This window comes from Mauremys mutica, chromosome 1 (genome assembly GCF_020497125.1).
Source record: "Mauremys mutica isolate MM-2020 ecotype Southern chromosome 1, ASM2049712v1, whole genome shotgun sequence".
NCBI lineage: Eukaryota > Metazoa > Chordata > Testudines > Geoemydidae > Mauremys > Mauremys mutica.
This window is the reverse complement of record NC_059072.1, coordinates 246,228,647-246,250,621: the sequence shown is the minus strand read 5'-3', so window position 1 is coordinate 246,250,621 and position 21,975 is coordinate 246,228,647. Positions and strand designations below refer to the sequence as shown.

The 21,975-nt window shown below is 43.9% G+C and overlaps 1 protein-coding gene across 2 annotated transcripts in view; it reads left to right on the top strand.

Moving 5' to 3' along the window:
• AFF3 (AF4/FMR2 family member 3) overlaps nucleotides 1-21,975 on the top strand; it is a 480,216-nt gene that overhangs the window by 403,575 nt on the left and 54,666 nt on the right. For both annotated transcript variants that reach the window (XM_045005798.1, XM_045005808.1), the window contains exon 10: nucleotides 12,442-12,607. In XM_045005798.1, coding sequence (XP_044861733.1) covers nucleotides 12,442-12,607 — 166 coding nt within the window. The remainder of the gene's footprint in view (nucleotides 1-12,441; nucleotides 12,608-21,975) is intronic.

Below are 21,975 nucleotides of genomic sequence, written 5' to 3'. Positions count from 1 at the left end.
AGAACAGCTGAAATGGTGCTTTCCTCACTCTTGAACTGGATTAGAGATCCCAGCATCCTACCAAGCAGGTCTACACTAGAAGCGCAACACTCATGCAGCTGCACCAATGCAGCTGTGCCTCTGTAGTGCATCTGGTGAAGATGCTCTATACCGATGGGAGAACGCTCTCCCATCAGGATAATTACTCCACCTCTGTGAGAGGTGGTACCTATGTCAGCGGGAGAGCATCTCCTGCTGCCATAGCACCAGTGTGGACAACACTTAGGTTGCTGTAACTTGCATTGCTCCAAGGGTGTCTTTTTCACACCCCTGAGCGATGTAAGTTACATCAACTTAAGCGATAGTATAGACCTGCCAGAGTCTATTGTACAGTATAGTCTAGTGCTGATTCTTCAATGTAATGCCTCCAAGGTACGTGAAATTCTGATTACAAAGTTTCAGTGTATCCACATGGGCAACAGTCCATCTCTCAGGTTTGCAGTCTTATCTTAACTCTACTGCAGTCTCTCTGCCATGAGCAGCTCTCTGGATCCTGAGACCTTTACTATTTCTCTGGTTCCTGTTGCTGTCTTTCCCAGATTTCATGCCTACTGCTTCCGCTTCTGCTGTCACTGTTCCTCCCACCACATGCTCTTACTGCTTGTAAATTCCCATGCTGAAATTACACTTGCTCAGGTTGGTAGCTAGGGGCTGTCCTAGTCTAGCTAACCCCTTGTTTCACAAAATGCCCTGAGCAAAACATTCTGTCATCATTTGCCATCATTTACTGGCATCTAGTTCATATACCACTTGGCCCTTTTTCCTGGTGATTTGATCTTTCAGTTCAGAATTCAGGCTCCCTAGCTATCTAGTCTGTATCTCTGTCTTGGTGTTTCTCAAACTGGGGGTCACCGCTTGTGTAGGGAAAGCCCCTGGCGGGCTGGGCCGGTTTGTTTACCTGCCCCGTCTGCAGGTCCAGCCGATCGCAGCTGCCACTGGCCGCGGTTCGTCGCTGCAGGCCAATGGGGACTGCTGGAAGCGGCGTGGGCCCAGTTTGAGAAACACTGCTCTATCTACAGTTTTGTATCACATTTATCACCATGGTACAGTATCTTCCATAGTGGCCAATCCTAACAGGATCTGACCACTAGACAGTGTTATTGCTATTCCTTAATCTGCCATGGCCTTGCCTGACTAAACGGTGTTCTTTTTAGCAGTGTTCTCTGTTCCTTCCGGACGATATATCTCCTGCTATAGGAATCAGTCCAGTTTGTTTGCTCACAAAGCCAGGTTGCTATTGTCTTCAGACAGCACCCAGCAGCTCATTCCTAGTAGCTCGTTCGTGCTCTGTCTCTCTTATCTCTTTTAGAAAATTACAGTTCTCCATTCCCCTAACTGGTGTAAGGCCTTCCTTTCTGTCCAATGGGAACCCTACTGTAGTTCCTTTATTTCTTCCTTGTCTTAGGGGGAAGAAACCTCACTTCCCCTTCTCTTCCCCTGCGGTCTCAGATGTAAAGAATATTCTTTAAAGAAATGTCTCCCTAACAGGACTGTAAACTTTGGAATTTTCCTCTAGGTGGAAGGACTTGGATCTCTATTACTGTACTTCATTTTTTCTGCTGACCAAGAGGAATCCATGTTGAGCTCCACAACCTCTTATTCATAGCTGAGCCATTTCTTCTATCTCTGACTGATCAGCCAAGTCACCCAAGTTATATGAGTGGCTTTTAGCCTGGTGGGGGAATAGGTACCCTGACTCCACTCATGCTTACCTTCTTCTGTGAGCCTTAGTGGTCTGATCTCAGATGGGCAGATGAATTTATAACACTCCAGGAGGTGGGGGGAATTGCATTGAGGATGGCACATGCAGCGCCTCATTCTAGTGGGACTAGAATCTCCTTAAAGGGTACAATCTTGCTGCCCTCATTAGGCAGGAGGTGGGGGTTGAGGAACACATAGAATATGGAGTCTGAAAGTAGCAAACTCCCAGAACTTTTTTTTTTACTACAAGGACTCCAAGAGCTGTAGAAAAGTGCCCAAAGCTTTGATACTGTTTGATATGAAAAATATAACTGATCACTACCGCGAACACTAGACACATTACATCTAAAAGTGCTCATGGGTGTGATTGTCTTTTGCCCCCGTGGCATGATGGACCTAGGTGTCTCACCCACTGCCCAGGAGATACTGGGAGGGGGGAAAATTGGTTACACTCTGGCTCTCACATGCAGTAAATTTTTTAAAGCTGTATAGCAAGTTAATTGATTAACTGACCCTCTCCACGGTCTCTCCCCCTTGCCCATAGAACATGAAAAAACACAATGGTCATTGTATGCAGTCCAACCCACCTTGCCAGCTCTGTGGGTGCCAAGCAGCATGAAGCTGAACTGGTTTAAACAAAAATGACAGAGTAATATAAAGCTTGAAAATATTTTAAAATACTATCCATGTATGATGGGCTACAAAGAAAATTATTTTTCCATCCTGAGACCTTGTGAGGAGGCCACACAAGTGATGAGCAACAAGGCTGATCTCAGCCGGGACATCCCTTCTTGTCTGCTTGCTGGAGAAGGAAAAAAGAGCACTTTGAGTGATGATGCCACTGCAGCCTGCTTGGTTTGATAGCACATTAGTCACAATGAAAGAGGATCCTCACATAAAGCACATCAAAGATTTGGAGAGTATATCCTAGCTACGGTTTTAGATCTCTGATTCAAAGGCACCATGCCTGCTTTCCTCCCAGCATGTGAGGTTGGGCTAGACCACTACTGAAGATTCTCAGATATAAGGTTCCTAACTGTGTACAAGAGCAGATTAATGAGGAGGAAAAAGAAAAGACAGTCTGTGGGGAATAGATGAAGGAGAAATAACAAAAGCCATCAAAATCCTCAAGTCATAGGGAGCTGATATGCAGTACTATGTTATTTTTGGTTGAGTTTTCTTCACAACTTCTTTCACGTGCAACCCATTCTCCTTCACCCTCAGAAAAATCTCTTTGGAAATGGCTCCCAGATTTATTCTGATAAAGGGAGGATAACTGGAGTTGATAGAGTATCTCTGTGTGGTTTCAAAGCCTATTGTAAGTCCTCGGCCCATTAATCCAGAGAAGTGCATGTGAAATGTGGACACTAGTTTTTTCTTTTCATGTTATAGCATTTACAGCTTTTAGGAGACTAGTTATTACCATTGAAAAGACATTTGAAGGCCCATTCTGTAAAGAGTTAACTTTCCTGGACCGGGGAATCTTGCTGCTCATATTCAGCTGATGCAAGGTCAATGACAAACACACCGAGGAAGTCAGAGTTGCTTTATTTTTCTTGTGAGCAGGTCAAATAAAACACTGCTGATGCTCCATTTATCTGGTGAGACCAGCAAACACTTGGCAGCTGAGGAAAGCATACACTGGAATCTGGCACCAGGCGCCCAGCACAGCTGTCAGCCTGCTGACTAATCACTTCATCCCAAGTTAATGCAACTGCAGGTTTTTAGCACCCTTTCATCTCTCATACCCAGGCACACACTCTGTCTGATAGAACTATTGATACTAATGATGCCATTATTAATTTTTGTTTTCTTTTTTGGCAAGAGGGTACTTATTTTGGCTGGCTGCTTCAGTATTTTTCTAATTCTTACAATGTCCTTTCAAAATGGGAGCTGTCATTTCACACTGCTGCTTCTAGTAACGATCAAACTATATAAGAGGGCCCTAAAAAAGATTAGACTGAATTTCCTTCTTTTCTGTGATTTTGAGAGATTTTTTTTAAATATTATTTTCAGTTTACTTTGGTTTGGGGAATTAATATTCTAGCAATTACAAGCTTCATAAATGCTACAAACCTGATTCTGTAAGGAGAGCTGATTTACCATAGGTTTGCATTATTAGATAATACTTGCAATCTTGTCAGCAGAACCTATTTAAACAACTCCCAAGGACAGTGTTAAAATATAGGTGGAGTCTCTGAACTCTGTTCTTGGCAGCTGTACTTTAGTAGCTTCACTGTGCCAGGGTGGCACTGCTAAGCTAATGCAATACTTTTACAGAAGCACTATGTATTGTGACAAGCCAAACAACCTCCAGGACTTTCACTCATCATGACTCCCATTCCAGATCTCATCCATTATATGAATGAAGTATGAAAACATTTCTCTGTTTCCCAAAGATATTAATAGGCTCATGGGAACAGTTCTGCTGAAGAAAGGGAAGTGATTAGATCTGCTTTGCGTGTTCAGTCCCAAATAGGAAGCCATGGCAGGGCTACCCACTTTGTCTTTAGTAAACCATTTTTTAAGAACAAATAGCATTTTTGAAAATGAATTACTTAGATACCTAAAATCAGTCATTAATGTTACCACAGGATGTATCAGCAGGTAGATAATTTGCTGACTATGTAGTAATAATACCTTGTTTCTGTACTACTTTCTATCTGAAGATATCAAAGTATTTTATAAACAATAATGAATTAAACCTCATAATACACCATAAGACAGGTAAATATTATTGTCCCCATTTTGAAGATGATGAAACAGAGGCATAGAGAAGTCAATTAGCCAGATCAGGATCACTCTGGTAGTCCATGGAAGAGCTGAAATTAGAATAGAGGGTTCCTGACTCCAGGGCCGCCCAGAGGATTCCGGGGGCCCGGGGTCTTCGGCAGGCGGGGGGCCCTTCCATTCCGGGACCCGCTGCCGAAGTGCCCCGAAGACCCGCGGCGGGGCCCCCCCCGCCGCCGAATTACCGCCAAAGCGGGACCCGCCGCCGAAGTGCAGCCCGGTCTTCAGCGGTAATTCGGCGGCGGGGGTCCCCGCCGCGGGTCTTCAGGGCACTTCGGCGGCGGGTCCCGGAACGGAAGGGCCCCCCGCTGCCGAATTACCGCCGAAGACCGGGCTGCACTTCGGCGGCGGGTCCCGCTTCGGCGGTAATTCAGCGGCGGGTCCCGCTCCGTCTTCGGCAGTAATTCGCCAGCAGGGGGTCCTTCCACCCCGGAGCGGAAGGACCCCCCCGCCGGCGAAGACCGGGAGCGGAAGAAGCTCCTGCGCCCTGCCCCGCAAGAGTTTTCCGGGCCCCCCGGAGCGAGTGAAGGACCCCGCTCCAGGGGCCCCGAAAAACTCTGGTGGGGGCCCCTGTGGGGCTCGGGGCCTGGGGCAAATTGCCCCTCTTGCCCCCCCTCTGGGCGGCCCTGCCTGACTCTCAGTTTTATGCTTTAGCCACAAAGCCATTTTTCATATATTAAAACCTGGAGACAGTTGGTGATCTGCAGATGAGAGCACTGAATAAAGTTTCCATCAGGGATGCTGATAGGCTAGCATTGCAATACTGTTCCTTTGTATTCTACTGCCTTCTAGAACCAGTATTTCAAGAAATTATGTTACAGCAGTGTAATGGCCCAATCCTGAAGTACAAAGTGATGAGCAAGTTTTAAATAGATAGTCACTGAAGGGTATTTGAAAGATACATGTGGATGCTAGCAAGAAGGGGGCACTTCCATTGCTGCCTGTCTCTGTGATTCATTGCTAATTATCAGCACTAAGAAATTCCCAACTGCGTGCATGGGAGACTCTCACTATCTTTAGTGCCAGGCATTAATGATAATGATACAAATTTTGGCACAAAGCTGTCAATTTGTAGTTTGAGGAACTACCATGCAGAATTTGCTCCTCACAAAGAAGGAGCGAACCATGTGCTGTAATGGCCCCTAATTGGTTTTAAGGACTGCGAAGAATGCTACTGTACTATAGAAGCATGTATCTGGGGTTGCGGGGGGAGGGGAAGAAATGACTCTGGAAACAGAGTTTCTTTAAAGTTAGGGGCCTATTTTATCACAGAGTCTGAAACATTACATATTCTGGGCCAGATCCTCAGCTGGTGCAAATGGATGTAACTTAATTGAAGTCAGTGGAGCTATGTCAATTTACACTAGCGGAGGATCAGGCCTTCTGTATCAAAGTGTTGTTTTCTTACTGAAACTCTTGTCTGGAATATTTTTCTTGATTTTTAATCTTCTCCAAGGCCAGCAATAGATTTTCTGGACCCTTGGAACATTTGAAATCTCTTTACTTCCTCTCCAGGCTATTTCCCACATCTTTGATATTCTCAGACCCAGAGCAACTTCTTTTCCTGGTAACACATTTACTTCTCAAAACTGACCTGATCCCCAGCAGTGTCATTTGTTTAGCAAAAGCAGCTCTTCTCACTGCTTGTTCCAGTGTGTGTGTGGTTTTTTTCCCACAGAGACTCCTGAAAATATACATGGGCCAGAATGTTCCCTCTGACATCATTTATCTCAACATGCCTCTTTTATTAATCAAATTATCACTCTTTTGCTGGCTTAAAGATTGTGGCAGTGTTGAACATTAAAGAAGATCTTGCTCAATCCAATTTTACAGTGAAATTCAAGGCTGATTTCTTACCTGCAGTGTTTGGCCAAGATCCTAGAAAACATGGTGGCACATCTTGAAGGTAATGATCTGTAAGCTAAATTGCAGCCTGCCCCATTCAGGGTCATTAATGATGTGCAAACCATAATGGATAGAAGTGTCCTATCCTTCTTGGTGTTTTAAGATCCATCAGCGTCCTTTGGCATGTTGGGTCATCAGATCCAGTTGAACCAGCTGAAGAACAGGTTGGCTATGACAGTTTTATTATAGTATTATGACAGTATGTAATAAACTGCATATTGGTCATACCCCATTGCTTAGTCTCAGTCTCTTGAGAATTCTACTTGTCACTTTTTATGTATTTATTTCTATTTTTTTGTAGAGCCATTTCTCTGGCGCTCATCATGGTAGCATCTAGTGGCTGGAACACTTGTGGAGTTTCCGATGGGTCTGCTCTGGCTGTGATACTTTTCATGCTGCTTTGTATATGAGTCAGATTTAGAACAAGAATAGTTTAGATGATCACTGCTATGCAGATGACACCAGTTATATTTTTTCAATTTCCAGACATGGAAATTAATATACTATGCAGTGTCAAAGGGACTGTCTTACTGAGCAAAACAGCAAGTTGCAAGCAAAAATCTGGATAAATTTAAACCTTTTAGGAAAATGAAATTATACAGATCTGTTGGGGTTGAAAGCTTGAAGAGTGCACATTTTCCTAGCCTTCGCAGTCTTTGATGGGAAGATACTTCATAGGGTCAGTCTGTCATGTAGCCTTGACATGATCCTTGATCAGGGTCTAACACTGACGTTCAGGGGCCTGATTCTCCACTCTCTTGCAATCTTGGTTATCATTTGTAGCTCTTCAAAGTGGGGATAAAATGCTACCAAAATGCAAGGCACTGGTGACACAGGCTCTAGAGGGTCGGCAGTAGTCAGAGCTGCTTTATTTCCTTTGAATCAATTTAATAATATTGCCGGACTGCACCGCTTTCTCTGGCATCCTGACCTGATATCCATAATGCATGTCTTTGTTACCCTGAGCTGGATTACTGCAATGAATTCGATGTTCTTCTGTCTAAGAGTCACATATGGCTGATGCAGAATACAGCAGCATGACTATTATTAATGGTCAGTGCTATGTAGTTGTCTGCACTGCCTATGCATCGGTGTGATTTTGTTTTTACATATAAGGCTTAAGGTTTAAGATTTTGTTTTTACATATAAGGCTGCATCTATGCTATGAGGTAGGGGTGAGATTCCTAGCTCATGTACACAAGCGCTAGCTCTTATCTGAGCTAGTGTACTAAAAATAGTAGCATAACCACAGTAGCACAGGCAGTGGCGGCACCATGCTAGCTGCCTTGAGCAGGGGCGGCTCCAGACCCCAGCACGCCAAGCGCATGCTTGGGGCGGCATGCCGCGGGGGGCGCTCTGCTGGTTGCTGGGAGGGCGGCAGGCGGCTCCGGTGGGCCTCCCGCAGGCGTGCCTGCGGAGGGTCCGCTGGTCCCGCGCGGCTTCGGTGGAGCCGCGGGACCAGCAGACCCTCCGCGGGCACGCCTGCGGGAGGTCCACCGGAGCCATGGGACCAGCGGCGGCAGAGTGCCCCCTGCGGCATGCCGTCGTGCTTGGGGCGGCGAAATGTCTAGAGCCGCCCCTGGCCTTGAGTACAAATCCTCCTCAACCCTTGGGTATGTACGTGGGGCTGTTAGCCACAGCCTGTGCTACCACAGCTACACTGCTATTTTTAGTGTGCTAGCTCAGATGAGAGCTAGTGTGAGTATGTCTACTCGACCTGGGAATCACACCTCTAGCTCATAGTGTAGACATAGCCTAAGTACCTTGCTGAGCTTTTGGCGCCCTCTGTAGAATAATGTCTTGCGCTCTTAGGCCAATCAGAGTGGGTATTCTCATCACAAGGCTTTGTACGGGTAGTTACTACCCATATTTTTGTTAAGTTGCTTAAAATAAAAATACCATTTCCAACATGCAATAATTGACTCTAAGACATAAGTCATATACTGTTGTATATGTTGTTTGCCACAAGGATTAAAATGCATGTCTGTGTTTTATTTTGACTGCATGGTCTAGCATGCTTAAACAAGAGAAGTTCAAAATAGCATTCATTGAACCATATCCATGGTTGATGGTTTTTAAAAAGAAAGTAAAAAGAAACCACGCAAGTGCTTTTATACTGAACTACCAAAGTCCAATGAACACTTGTCAAAAACATGGTGCATTCACAGCCCTGGAGATAGTAGGGAGATAGGAGATTATCACAGTATCAATTGAAATAGAAAAACACTTGTGTAGGTTTGGGTTTTTTTGGCATATTGGCTACCATTAGAGCTGCAAATATAGATTTCCAGATGTTTGTGAAGAGTTCAAGAGTTATATTTTATACGTATGGCTGTAGTAATGATTTCTATTCAACAGCCTAGAAAAAACATTTCATGTCACAACAAGAAAGAAATATTACTGCTTTTTATCCCTCATCCCCTGTCTAGGAATTCTGAATACTTTAATCAATGCCAAACAAAAATGATGGGCTAGAAATTAAAACCACAACCACCAGAGGCAGGACATAAATGTGCAGATGTTCTGTGATGTTGAAGAAGCTTGTCAGGCAGACACTGACAATGATTTTCTGAGAAGGACTAAGAATCCATTAAAGTAGGACACTCTCAGAACACTGGCTCCCTAAACCACTCCATCAGAAAAAGCACTTGTCCTTTCACATTTCCTGAAAGAATTGTCACATTGTGACTTACTTTGTTCTCACCATTTCATTAGCAAGGCTAGTAACTAGAATCTATTACTGTAAGTAAAGAAAGTGAGAAATGCCCATCTCTGATTTACTGCACCTATCACATGTGCACACTACTGATTGGTCCCAAAGTAGTGAACAAACTTCAGGAGTCCTTTTCTAGTCAGGCTTATTATTTCAAGTATCTATGTGTCTCTTATCACCGCTCTACAAATGGGTGCCCTGAAAATTTTGTGTTTCCCACATTTAACCAATTAAACAAGGAGATATTACAAATAATAGTAAAAGCAACAACTGGTGAGTTTTTAAAGGCACTCACTGTGTCTGGGTACATCTGGACATGATAATAAACACCTTAGCACAGAAAAGGGATTGTATATTCTCCTTTACTAGTCTCTGCTGCACTAGACTATCTAAGTGGTATGGGCCTCTGTTAATGTAAAATTTCTGCCTCTGAAAGAGGATCCCTGATTGGAATTCTTTGGCAAATGTAAATAAATTCCAGCTGTTCTCGCTTCATTCACTACATTTTATTTATTGTTTTAATCAAAACACACAGGGCCAGATTTCCTATGTGGTCTGGTTCCTTTCTGCCCCCAGGCAGTACAAAGGGGCTAGATATTGAGATGAGAATTCTCCCAGTGCAGGAGGCTCAGTTATCATAAAGCCAATGGAACCAGCTCCTATGCCCGGTCCTGGGTAGGGGACACGCCAAGAGCCAGGAAGGCAGTGCTTAATTTGTGCCAGGACTTGCCAGGGCTGAGCGGTTCATAGCCCCAGCACCTCTGGGCTTGCCGCGTCAGTTATGAAAGTAAAAAAATGACTTGAACCCCGGCACCTAATTGCTTGAGCCCTGGCACCTTTTTCATTACAAATTAAACACTGTAGGAAGAGGACATATTAGGGGTGGGAGGGAACATGGGTACAGTGCTGCTACGCCGGTTCATATCAGGCAGATGGTCCTTTGTGGACCTTTAACAGCTGGCCTAAGTGAGAGCAGCCTGCCGGGGCAGGGACCAGGAGTGCCACAGAGCAGAGAATCAGGAAGCTATAACTGGCTCTCTGACTGCCTTTCCTCTTTCCTATGCTGAGTGGATCTCAATTCAGGACCACCCGGGGGGGGGGGGGGCAAGTGGGGCAATTTGCCCCGGGCCCTGCAGGGGCCCCCATGAGAATAAAGTATTCTATTTTTTTATGGAAGCGGCCTCTGAAATTGCTTTGCCCCAGGCCCCCTGAATCCTCTGGGCGGCCCTGTCTCAATTTAGGAAAGAATCTTACCCATAAATTTCTTGTTTCAAAAGACTTGGCTCAGGTATCAAATCCTTGCTTTCTGGATGGAATTAGTGGATAAAAGAGCACTGGATGTAGTATATTTGAATTGTAATTAATTATTTGAGACAAAATATTTCTCAAAATTAATTCATATTAGCTTGGATAAGGAGACTATGATAAGACCAAATATGGATTGAAGGATGTAAGCAAGGGTAATGATAAACAGTGGTGTTCTGATCTGGGAGAATATGATTACTGGGGTACCAGGGTGTTTTGCTTGGGCTCATTTAACATCCGTATTAATGGTCTGGAAGAGGAAGTGAACAGCCATTTAATTCAGTTTGCATTTGACACTAAATTAGGAATTGCTGCAGACACCAGTGAGAGCAGAGAAATAAATCAAAGGCATCTGGAAACATGGGCAGTAAATAACAAAATGAGATTCAGTTTGAAAAAAATGGAAGCTAATATCTGTGGAGGGAAATAATCCAAAATGCCCCTATTCGGTGAGAGAATCCTGGAAGCAGTAATTCTGAAAGCGATATAAGGGTATTAATGGGCAGCAAACTACATGAGTTTCAAATATGATATTACAGCCAAAAAGTCAGTGTAATTTAGCTCTACATATGCAGGAGGAGTGCATCAAGGAACAACAAGGAAATGGTCCCTCTTTATGTGGCTGTGGTGAGAACACAGCTGCAATACTGTGTTCAGTTTTGGGCTTCCCATTATGAGAAAGATGCAGACAAATTGGAAAGAGTTCAGAAAAGAGCCATAAAAATGATCCAGCACCTGTAGGTAGTATTGACTTATGAGGACAGATCAGAGAAGCTATATACGTATAACTTGGCTGAGAGATGGCTGCAAGGGGACAGAATAACAGTCTACAAATATTTGAAGGGTGTAAATACCAAGGGGGGAGGAGAATGGTTTAAGGTGATCACTATGAGTAATGAGTTTAAATAATAAACAGCAACAATAAGTTAGGAGGACAAATTTAGACTGAATAGTAGGAAAAACTTATTGCAGTGAGATCTGTTAGGCTGCAGAGTAGTTTCCCACGGGATGAGGTGAAAGCTCCATTCAAATGAGTCACGTAAAAGCAGGCTGGACAAATCACTAGAAAATGTTCTGTACTGCAGGGAAGCTGCCATTGCCTGGGGAATGGGTTGGATGACTTAATACGTAGATCATTTCCATCTCAGATGTTTATGGGTGTCTGATACTTTAATATGTGTGGTCAATTAGTTACCTGTGAAAAGAATATATTTTCCTGTTGTATGTGGCTCCATAATTTAATGACCCAATCCTGCAAAAACATACAGATGTGCTTAACGTTTAAGAATGTAAGTCGTCCTATTGACCTGCTCATGTGTTTAAGCATATGCTTAAGTGTTTGCAGGATCAGAGCCTTAGATCTAGCAGAGATCTGTGTAAATATAGCTGTGCATATAGCTAACTAAATCATCTCTATTTAACTAATACATGGAAAGAATACAAACGAGTGGTGTCAGCAGAAAGCTCCAAAGAGACATTACTCTATGGGTTTTTTTTTTTAGTTGACCAGTGACAAGTACTATGGAGTACATGCCAGTTTACTAACTCTTAATCTTTGCCATCTTGCTGCTTTCCCCTCTGGGCTAATGAATCAATTATGAGACTGTTTTCTATATTCCATTTTTTCTAAAATTTGATCATTTTAAACGGTCTGACTTGACATGTACTCTTAAAACATCTGTTAAATATGGAAAAGGCAACCGGAAATGAAAATATGATCCTTTTCTCATAGAATGAAGAGCTGCTAATGGCATATGAGTATGGAACTAACATTCAACTTGGGTATTTTTCCCATTAAAAGAATGTTATTTTCAACCCATCTGACCACTTATTTTTAAAAGCAGCAAAGCCCAGGTTGCCAATATTCAGACAGCTGTGAGCTAGGCCCCCTAAAAATAGCAGAAAATGGAACTGTTATTTTTTTGTTTGTTTTATGTTGTTTGTTTGTTTTTCTTTCCCCCTTGGTGGGTTGTGCGTGGGGCTGGCAGCACTGTCGTGCCGCAGCCCAGTAGCAGAACCTCGGGACTCTCCAGCAAGAGGTCAAGTAGCAGCAGCTCCAGTGAATCCGAGAGCAGTTCCGAATCTGACTCAGAGAGTGAAAGCAGTTCCAGTGAGAGTGATGGCAGCAAGCCCTCTCATTACTCCAGCCCAGAGGTAAGGACTCCTGTGCTTTATGATTCAGGGTGGCAGCCGAGATATTACAATCACTCGGGCCCTTAGCTAGCCAAGAAAACATAGGGAGGCTGTGGGAAGGCCAAAAAAAAAAACAAAAATGGGGGAAGCCCAGGGATCCCCTGCCCATTCTGAAATACATTCCTCAACAAGAGCAAACACAAAAAGATATGCCAACTAGGAAAATGTGATCTAGATTAAATTACTATAAGGTGGATGCATAACTGATTTAAAGACTGTATTCAGAGTAGTTATTGATGTTTCACTGTCAAACTGGGAGAACGTATCTATTGAGATCCCACAGGGGTCTGTCGTGGGTCTGGTACTATTCAATATTTTTATTAATGACTTGGATAATAAAGTCAAGAGTATGCTTATAAAATTTGTGGATGACACCATGCTGGGAGGGGTTCCAAGCATTTAGGAGGATGGGGTTAGAATTCAAAATGACCTTGACAAATTGGAGCACTGGTCTAAAATCAGCAAGGTGAGATTCAATAGGATATGTGCAAAGTACTACACTTGGAAAGGAAAAAGCAAATGCACAACTACAAAATGGGGAATAACTAGCTAGGGTGTAGTTCTTCTGAAAAAGTATGTGACAGCTATAGAAGATCACAAATTGAATATGATGCAGTTGCAAAAAAAGCTAATATTCTGGGATGTATTACCTGGCATGTAGTAATTGTGCCTCTCTACTCGGCACTGGTGGGGTCTCAACTGACGTTCTGTGTCCAGTTCTGCATACCACATTTTAGGAAAGATGTGTACAAACTGGAGAGAATCCAGAGAAAAGCAAAAAAACACCTGATAAAAGGTTTAGAAAACCTAAAGGAAGGTTAAAAAACAAGGCATGTTTAGTCTTGAGAAAAGAACAGTGGGGGGGAGATATGATAACAGTCTTTAAATATGTTAAGGACTGTTACAAAGAGGATGGTGATCAATTGTTCCCAATGTCCACTGAAGGTGGAACAAGAAGTAATTGTCTAAATCTGCAGCAAGGGAGATTTAAATAGCTATTAGGCAAAGCTTTCTAACACTAAGGATAGTGAAGCACTGGAATAGGCTTCCAAGGGAGGCTGTAGAATCCCATCATTGGAGGTTTTTAAGAACAGGTTAGACAAACACCAGTCAGGAATGGTTTAGGTATACTTGCTCCTGCCTCCATGCAGGAGGCTTGGCTGGATAACCTCTTAAGGCTGCAAATAACCTTACATATTCCCCGGACCCCCACACACATAGACACACAAATATATGTAAAAGTATTCAAAAATCCAGCATCAAGACTGTAAACATACCCCAACTCCAGACAGGTAATTCCCCTTTACCATACAACAGAGGATCATGACAACCGTGTCTCACAATCTCTCCTCATCATAAAGAATTACATTCCCTTATTATAAAAATAAAAAACACGGTATGTATGTTATGTAACATCTTGGCAACAAATACAAAAGTCCCAAGAGCATACTGTAGCGTGTCACCCTTGTTTTTGTTGTTCTTTCTTTACTCAACAATTTTCTTGCCTTCTCTCAGCATTTTTCAGATTCACTTTCAGTTAATTTTTCGTTTCTCCTTTCCCCTCCCCCAAATCTGTTCCTTTGGCCTTAGCTTTTCTTTCCTCTTTTTCTACATTCCTGGGCTCTCCTTGCCCCTCTCCCTCTCTTTACTGTCCTATTTCCTCCTCTCCCCATTGGTCTCCTCCCACTCAAGTTCTCACCCTTTCCCTGCAGATTCTATCCTCTTTCTCCAGCTCCCCACTGCAGACATCTGCCTTTATGCCTCAATCTTTTCCTTCCATATTGAGTCTCCACACACCTACAAATTGGGAGGGAGGAGGCAAGAAAAGGAGAAGAGGGTCGTAGGCCAGCAGGGGGCAAAGGAGGAAGAAACAGGGGAAAAGACTGGTGACCTGCTGTGGGGAAATGGAGAAGAAAGAATTGGTGTGAAGGGAAAATACAGCATGGTGGGCACCCATCAAGCCAAAATGGAAGTGTGTGTGAGTCTGTGTCTGTATGGCATGGAATTGAAAATAGTTAATTCTCTTTTCTTCAGGTACAGAACATAAGAGGAGGCAAGTTAATGACCAAGTCGGGCTAGAGTTTTCATGATGCTGGCCAGAAAGGATGTTAATCAGGACCAGAGATTATGTGAAACTTGGAGGAACTGGCTCCCCCAAAGTATTTTTCACACATCCTCTCAAAATCCGTGGGTTGAAGTTATAGATAGTTGTGGTCATCAGGTGATTGTACTGTTCTACCAGATGGTTGGTCCCTTGTCATTAGAGCATATGGTGTGCCTTTCGAGACCATGCTCAGATTGTAAAGCTGCAGTAGTTCTGAGGAAGGCCATGACTTTGACCTGAATGAGGTGGTGGTTGATCCAGCAGAGCAGGACATTTGTGATGTCCTCAATGTCCACTGCTATAACAGGTCCAGCATGCAGCTGCCTGTGTGTGCAGGTTCAGAGTCTGCCTGTTTGAAACCTATGATTTTTCTATAGGACAAAAAATCGGCTGCTAGTGTGTTGTTGTCAATGTGTACGTAGAAGGGATCTCTCCAAGAATGATGAACCTGGTCATTCCAGCTGGGCATCAGGTCTATTAGTCCATATGATAGGGATTTCATATGGAGATCTGTAGACTACAAGTCGTCTTAGGCTCTTTTATTCCCCTCACCTCAAAGATCATAGGCACATATTCAAAGGTTTTTATTTTTGGGGTGGGGCATCTTCTGCATTTAGAGGGAAAGAGGATTGCTGCTCCACCTCCTCTTTTATTTTTCTAGCTCGTTTTGGGATCTTTGTGTGTGGAGTAAGTGAGGTAGAATAGGGTCAGAGGTAGCGTCCAACCAGGTTTCAGTGATGCAGGTCAGTTCAGAGGTCTCATCCAGTATCAAATTGTGGGTAGGGCTATGTAACAGAGTGCTAGGTACAAAGGCCTGAGTCAGCCCTCTTCACAGCAGCCCCAATCAGGCAAAGCAGATTGGAGCTGACTATGCAAGGCTGTGCCTAATTTGTGGGCGGGGCAGGGCAGAAAGGCCAATTAAGCCTTTAGCCAAGAGCCCACAAATAGGCACAGGAAAGAAGAGCACAGGGGGGAAGCGGGCAGTAAGACGGAGATAGACATTGCTCTCCTCTGCCTGGGAAAGGTCTTAGGTATGCTGTGAAGGCAGTAGGATGCAACTGTAAATAAACTCCACAGGGTGTTGAAACAGCGAAAGGGTCTCCGCATAATTTGTGGACTAAGACAGAGGCAGGATCAAGGCGGTCCTCTTACAGGTTAGTTTTGTAGACTGCCAAACATGCGCTCATCATCCAGAAGTTGAGGCTGCTATCCTCTCTCTCTAGGGAGGCCATGAATGAGGGTGCTGGTAGAGAGATTGACTTCATGTGCCTAGTTGAAGGACTTATGCTATGTGTGGCATCCTTGAGTGAGGTCTGTTCATCCCAGTGACAATTTGGGTTTGGTATGGTGAGGGATAACTGGATCTGAAGTCTCTTGAAGGGACTAAACTCCCTACTCTCCAAATTCTAGAAGTCTGGCACTGTTGTGCTTTCCTCCAATAAATTAGTACGGTGGTCTCTGTAAGGGAGGAATTGGTTAGAAGACTGCAGGAGTAATAGATTGGGGTGTGTGTGTTGTAGGAGAGACAATTGTAATTGGCTGGTTGGCTGTTTTGGGGAGGGAAGGGCAGGTGCCCTGGTGCCATCTAGTTGAGGCTTTAAGCTACTAGCATGTAGTTTCCAGTTATCACTCCAGCCCTCCCACACCCACTCCCTTCTTATGCCCAGAGGGGGGTGGGGCAATTTGCCCCAGGCCCCGCAGGGGCCCCCACGAGAGTTTTTTGGGGCCCCTGAAGCGGGGTCCTTCACTCTCTCCGGGGCCCCTGGAAAACTCTCGCAGGGCCCGGGCCCCCGGAGCTCTTCCGCTCCAGGTCTTTGGCAGCAATTCAGCAGCGGGGGGTCCTTCCACTCCGGGACCCGCCGCCGAAGTGCCCCAAAGACCTGCAGCGGGGGGGTCCTTCCGCCCCAGGACCTGCCGCCGAAGTGCTGGGTCTTTGGCAGCAATTCGGCGGCGGGGGCCCCCCGCCACTAAGACCCCAGGTCCCCTGAATCCTCTGAGTGGCCCTGCTTATCCCCACCCCTGGTGGATCTTCCTGCTTCCCAGGCATCTCACTTTCAGTGGCACCTCCCACCCCTCCACCATAGATTTCCCCCTTTACGTCCTACCACACTCACCCCTTGGAGAGCATTCTCAGTTTTTCATCCCTCCCCTGTCCCTGGAAATTTAAGCAGGGGGAGAGAGTGTTAATGCAGCCTCCTCTCTGAGCCGCCTCCAATTCCCACTGTGCAGTGTGAGCCTATGTAACCTGACTCTTTTAATCTGTAAGTAGGAATAGGGGCTGAGAAGGTTTGCAGTAGCATTAGGGATAATACAGTTCTACTAACACTCCTTGTTCAGTGTTAGAAGAAAACCTGATTCTTTTTGTGAGCCTTTATCATTGTCACATGATCTGCTGCTATGAAGCATGGGTTGGAAGAGGAGCTGCTGGGGGAGAAGTGGCAAAGCAGCTGCATGGGACAGAGACACAGTGGCTGCTACAGCATAGCTGACTCTAGTGACAACACAAAAGACATGGATTTCTCTGTCCTGCCTTGTACTGAACCAGGGCCAGTCATTTTGAAAGGTGGTAAAGACTAAATGTCCCATTCTGCTTCTCTGTACTGACTAACATACACCAGTTTTCTCCTTTTCAAGTGTACCCATAAGTGTTTTTCTGTGAAATTATCATCCCAGAAGGTAATATTGGGTCTTAGGCCCTGGCCAGCAGCTGTCAAAGCTAACAAGATTTGCAGGGCTCTGCCCTCCCCACATCAGCAGGATGCAACATACTGACCCTGCAATGAACACGGTGGTTTTGGGCACTGTTGGCTGAGGAACTCCCTGTATATTCTTGGTATTCCCTCTGATTTTATATATCAGTATCATTGACCAACTTCTCTTTTGCTACGTCTACAGCACAAGCTACGGGTGTGATTCCCAGCTCACGTACACATCGCGGTGCTAGCTCTCTTCTGAGCTAGCGTGAGTATAAATAGTGGTGTAGCCACAGTACCACAGGGAGCAGCAGCACCGAGTGTGAACCCACCTGAAACCTATGGATACGTCCTCAGCCTGGCTAAGCCTTGCCACCACTGCCTGTGCTACTGCAGCTACACTACTGTTTATACTCACGCTATCTCTTAGTGAGCTAGTGCCAGCACGTGTACACAAGCTGGGAATCACACCCCTCGCTCATAGCATACACACAGTCGTTCTATTAAGTAAATAAAAAGAGTGTATATATCTAGGTAGATTGACTAAAAGGTCATTAGGCACCTGACCCTTCCCCAGATTTGTTTCCCTGTTAGATTTAACTCTTTTTTCATCTTTTGTCCTTTTTGACTGTTTTGTTTTTCAAACAGTTTTCAGCTTCCACAGGCCCCTGGAGAAGCCCCAGTTGTATTTTCTGGTTGTCATACTGAGAGTTAGAGATGAGTTTTGCCACCAAATTAACTTTGGACATGTCCTTTACTTTTGGTAGTGGGACTCATTGGTTTTTAGCTTCCACACACCTGACTTGGTTAGGCAAACTCTCTCGGGTTCCAGGACTGAAACCCTGGCTTCATTGTAGTCAATGGCACAACTCATCAGGGCAGGGACCATCTCTCATTATGTTAGGATAGTGCCTAACATAAGAGGACCCCTGATCTCAATAGGGGCTTCTCAATAAGCAGTATGGTCATGCAAATGATAAATAAGAACAACAGAGAGTGGCTTCACTTCTTAAAAGAAAAGGGCACCATGCTGCATAGGGCCTACTATGCTGCCTAGTCTCTAAGTCCCTCTTTCCAACAGTAAGTGCAGGAGACACCATAGTTTTCACAGAGCTTGCCTCCCACCCGCATCCCTTCCAGAGAACATGCATTGGAGGCTTCCCTTGGATCTATGGCTCTTGTGCCTCCAGCTGTACTTTGTAGACTCCAACAGATCTGAGTTCTAGAGACTCCGTGTTTCTGAGCAGGTGTGTCAAATCCTTCTGGTTTTCCCAAAGGAGCCTAGCAGAGGAATGAGTAATTTAAAGTAGGAAAGGTTTGTGATCCAATGCTACAAACCCCGACCTTTTCTCTCTTCTCCATTTGTCTGATTTTGGTTGTCAGACAATTGTCAATCATCTTTTGTGAGGTAGCCACTTTGATCTACCCGGACTTAGGCAGAAGATAGACCAGTGTTTCTGTTGAACCTGGTCATCCAGGTCATCACAGATTTCACACAGTTAAAAACTCCCCAGTGCAGTGGGGGGAGTGTAGACACCTACACCTTTCTAAAGAGAGCAGAATATTCTCCTGCCTAATGCTGTGCTAGCCAGTGCAAAGTGGGGAACAGAGGTGATATAAGTTGGATGCCTTATGATTTGCTCAGGGGTCACTGTAATCCAGTGGATCAGGTGTGAGCCATGTTCTTTCCCCACCCCCCACAAATAATTGAAATTTCTGGGGGGTACAACATGAATTGATGAAAAGTTTCCAGTGAAATTTTGCAAACATTTTTGTCAATTTCACCCTACCAATCATTATCACATCCCATTGCAAAACAGTCTGCCTTAGTGAAAGCAGGTTCTTGTATATGATTTTTCAACTGCAAAGCTTTTCAGTTGGATATATTAATTGAATAAATAGATTCCAATTGTATATTGACTTCATTGGTGCCAACTGCAAACATTCAAAAATCATGTCAAGCCACCAGAATCATCAGATTGGCTTGCAAATCATGAGAGATTTTTATTTAAGATCTTTTTATTTACCTTTTGTTTTTAGGATTCACATTTACAAGAGTTTTTTTTTCAAAGCATGAGTTCTAAAAACTTTCCTTTTAAAAAAATGAAAGCTGGGATTACTTACCTAGCCAATGATTCCAGGAGCTGGAGCTTTCAGAAAAGTACTAAATATCATGAGACTTGTGATAAAATTGGGAGAGTTGGCAACACGGTTTGTACTAGAGGGATTTTGCCTGAGGCACTACTATTTAGGGGACATGTACATTGGTGGCAGAGTGGTAGACAGTGGAAGTACCACTACTGGGAAGCACCACATTGTAAAATCACGTCACTCCTCCCTATTCTTCATTCTGTAGCCTTAATTTTAGCCCTTTTTTTCTGTCTTTCTATCACCATTATATTTTCTTTTATTTGGAAAGTTGGAAGCATTTCCAGCAGATCGATAGGGGCATTTCCAGCAGATCGAGGGATGTGATCATTCCCCTCTACTCAGCACTGGTGAGGCCTCATTTGGAGTACTGTGTCCAGTTTTGGGCCCCACACTTCAAGAAGGATGTGGATAAATTGGAGAGAGTCCAGCGGAGGGCAACAAAAATGATTAGAGGGCTGGAGCACATGACTTATGAGGAGAGGCTGAGGGAACTGGGATTGTTTAGTCTGCAGAAGAGAAGAATGAGGGGGGATTTGATAGCTGCTTTCAACTACCTGAAAGGGGGTTCCAAAGAGGATGGATCTAGACTGTTCTCAGTGGTAGAAGATGACAGAACAAGGAGTAATGGTCTCAAGTTGCAGAGGGGGAGGTTTAGGTTGGATATTAGGAAAAACTTTTTCACTAGTAGGGTGGTGAAGAACTGGAATGGGTTACCTAGGGAGGTAGTGGAATCTCCTTCCTTAGAGGTTTTTAAGGTCAGGCTTGACAAAGCCCTGGCTGGGATGATTTAGTTGGGTTTGGTCCTGCTTTGAGCAGGGGGTTAGATGACCTCCTGAGGTCCCTTCCAACCCTGAGATTCTATGATTCACTCAGCTGTTCCTCATTGTTTTCGGATGATGTAATTTTGTCTCTGAAGTATGAATTGTGAGAAACAGAGTTTTAGAGAATGACAATATCTAAAACTGGAGGAGGGCATCATAAGTGCAGCCACATACAAAATTTGTGGATGACCAGTTGCATTCAGGAGATTGAGTGGGACATCAACAGGACAGTACAAAGTTGGCATGATATTTCCCTGTGAACCTTTACCATAGGCTGTTCACTAATGAGAAAAATTAGACAAGAGTAAAATTCTTCATGGTATAACTGAGGGCAGAATTTAACCCAGTGATGGTTTTCATGTCAGCTACATAGCATGCATGGTGATTATTTATTTCAAATTTAATGGACTATTAAGGCAAATTCTGGTCCCACTGAGGACTTTGGGAGATTTTCCCATTGATTTCAGTGGGGTCAGAAATTTAGCTTTTTATGACTACAGCCACAAAAGGTGGTTCATATATTAGTGAGACCCTATCCAAACCTCGTCTTCAGTGGGGTTTTAGTGGTATAATTGAAGGTATTATTTTGCTCCATTGTGTCATTTTTTGCCTTGCATTCTTATTCCATCACCACTTGTTTCATTTCATTCAAATTACTGGTTGCAAGAGGTACTAAGAAGCACTTGGGCATTATTGTCTTAGCCATAGCGGCATTTGAAATAATAATTATCACACTTCTTCACTGTCCAAACACCATTGTACTTTAGATGCACTCTTAAAACTGGATCGTGTTATGACACAAATGAGGAGAAAAATTAACAGCTATACAATAAATGTAAAATGAGTAACTGACAATATCTCCACACACAAAAATGTTTGAGTGATCTTGCATGATTCTAGTGTCTGTGTACCAGGGAGAGAAAACAGCAGTACCTATAAAGTTAGTTAAATAATGCAATTAAAACTCCCTTGTAGTATCTAAATATTCTTGTCTTTACTAGCAATGTTATAAGATACAAAATACATCGTCCTTTTTTCCTCCCTATTCTTCATTCTGTAGCCTTAATTTTAGCCCTTTTTTTCTGTCTTTCTATCACCATTATATTTTCTTTTATTTGGAAAGTTGGAAGCATTTCCCAGTAAAGTGGATGTCAATAGCGCACTGCATGAATCACCTTTTAAGAAGTATGAATCACAGTAGCTGTCCTCCTTCCCAACCTCATTCAAAACTGAAAATATCACTTCTACAGCACACCCCGTCTCTAACAGCCTGCACTTTAGTCTTTCCGTTCTGCTCCTAAAGTCAATGCCCCTGTTAATAGCAGAGGAATATTATTCAACTCCATGACTGGGTACCCTAATAAAGACAGTAAACTTAAACAGAGCACTAACTGTACACTGTCTAACTGTCTTTTTCACCTTTCGCATCATTCTTTTTTTTTCTTTGATTCCATCACCCTCGTGGAGATGCTTCTCTCATAGCCCAAGGTACCAGGTGAAGGGTTAATTCCAGGAGCTGAACGCTTAGCTTGTCCAATGAGAACAGCATGGCCACAGTTA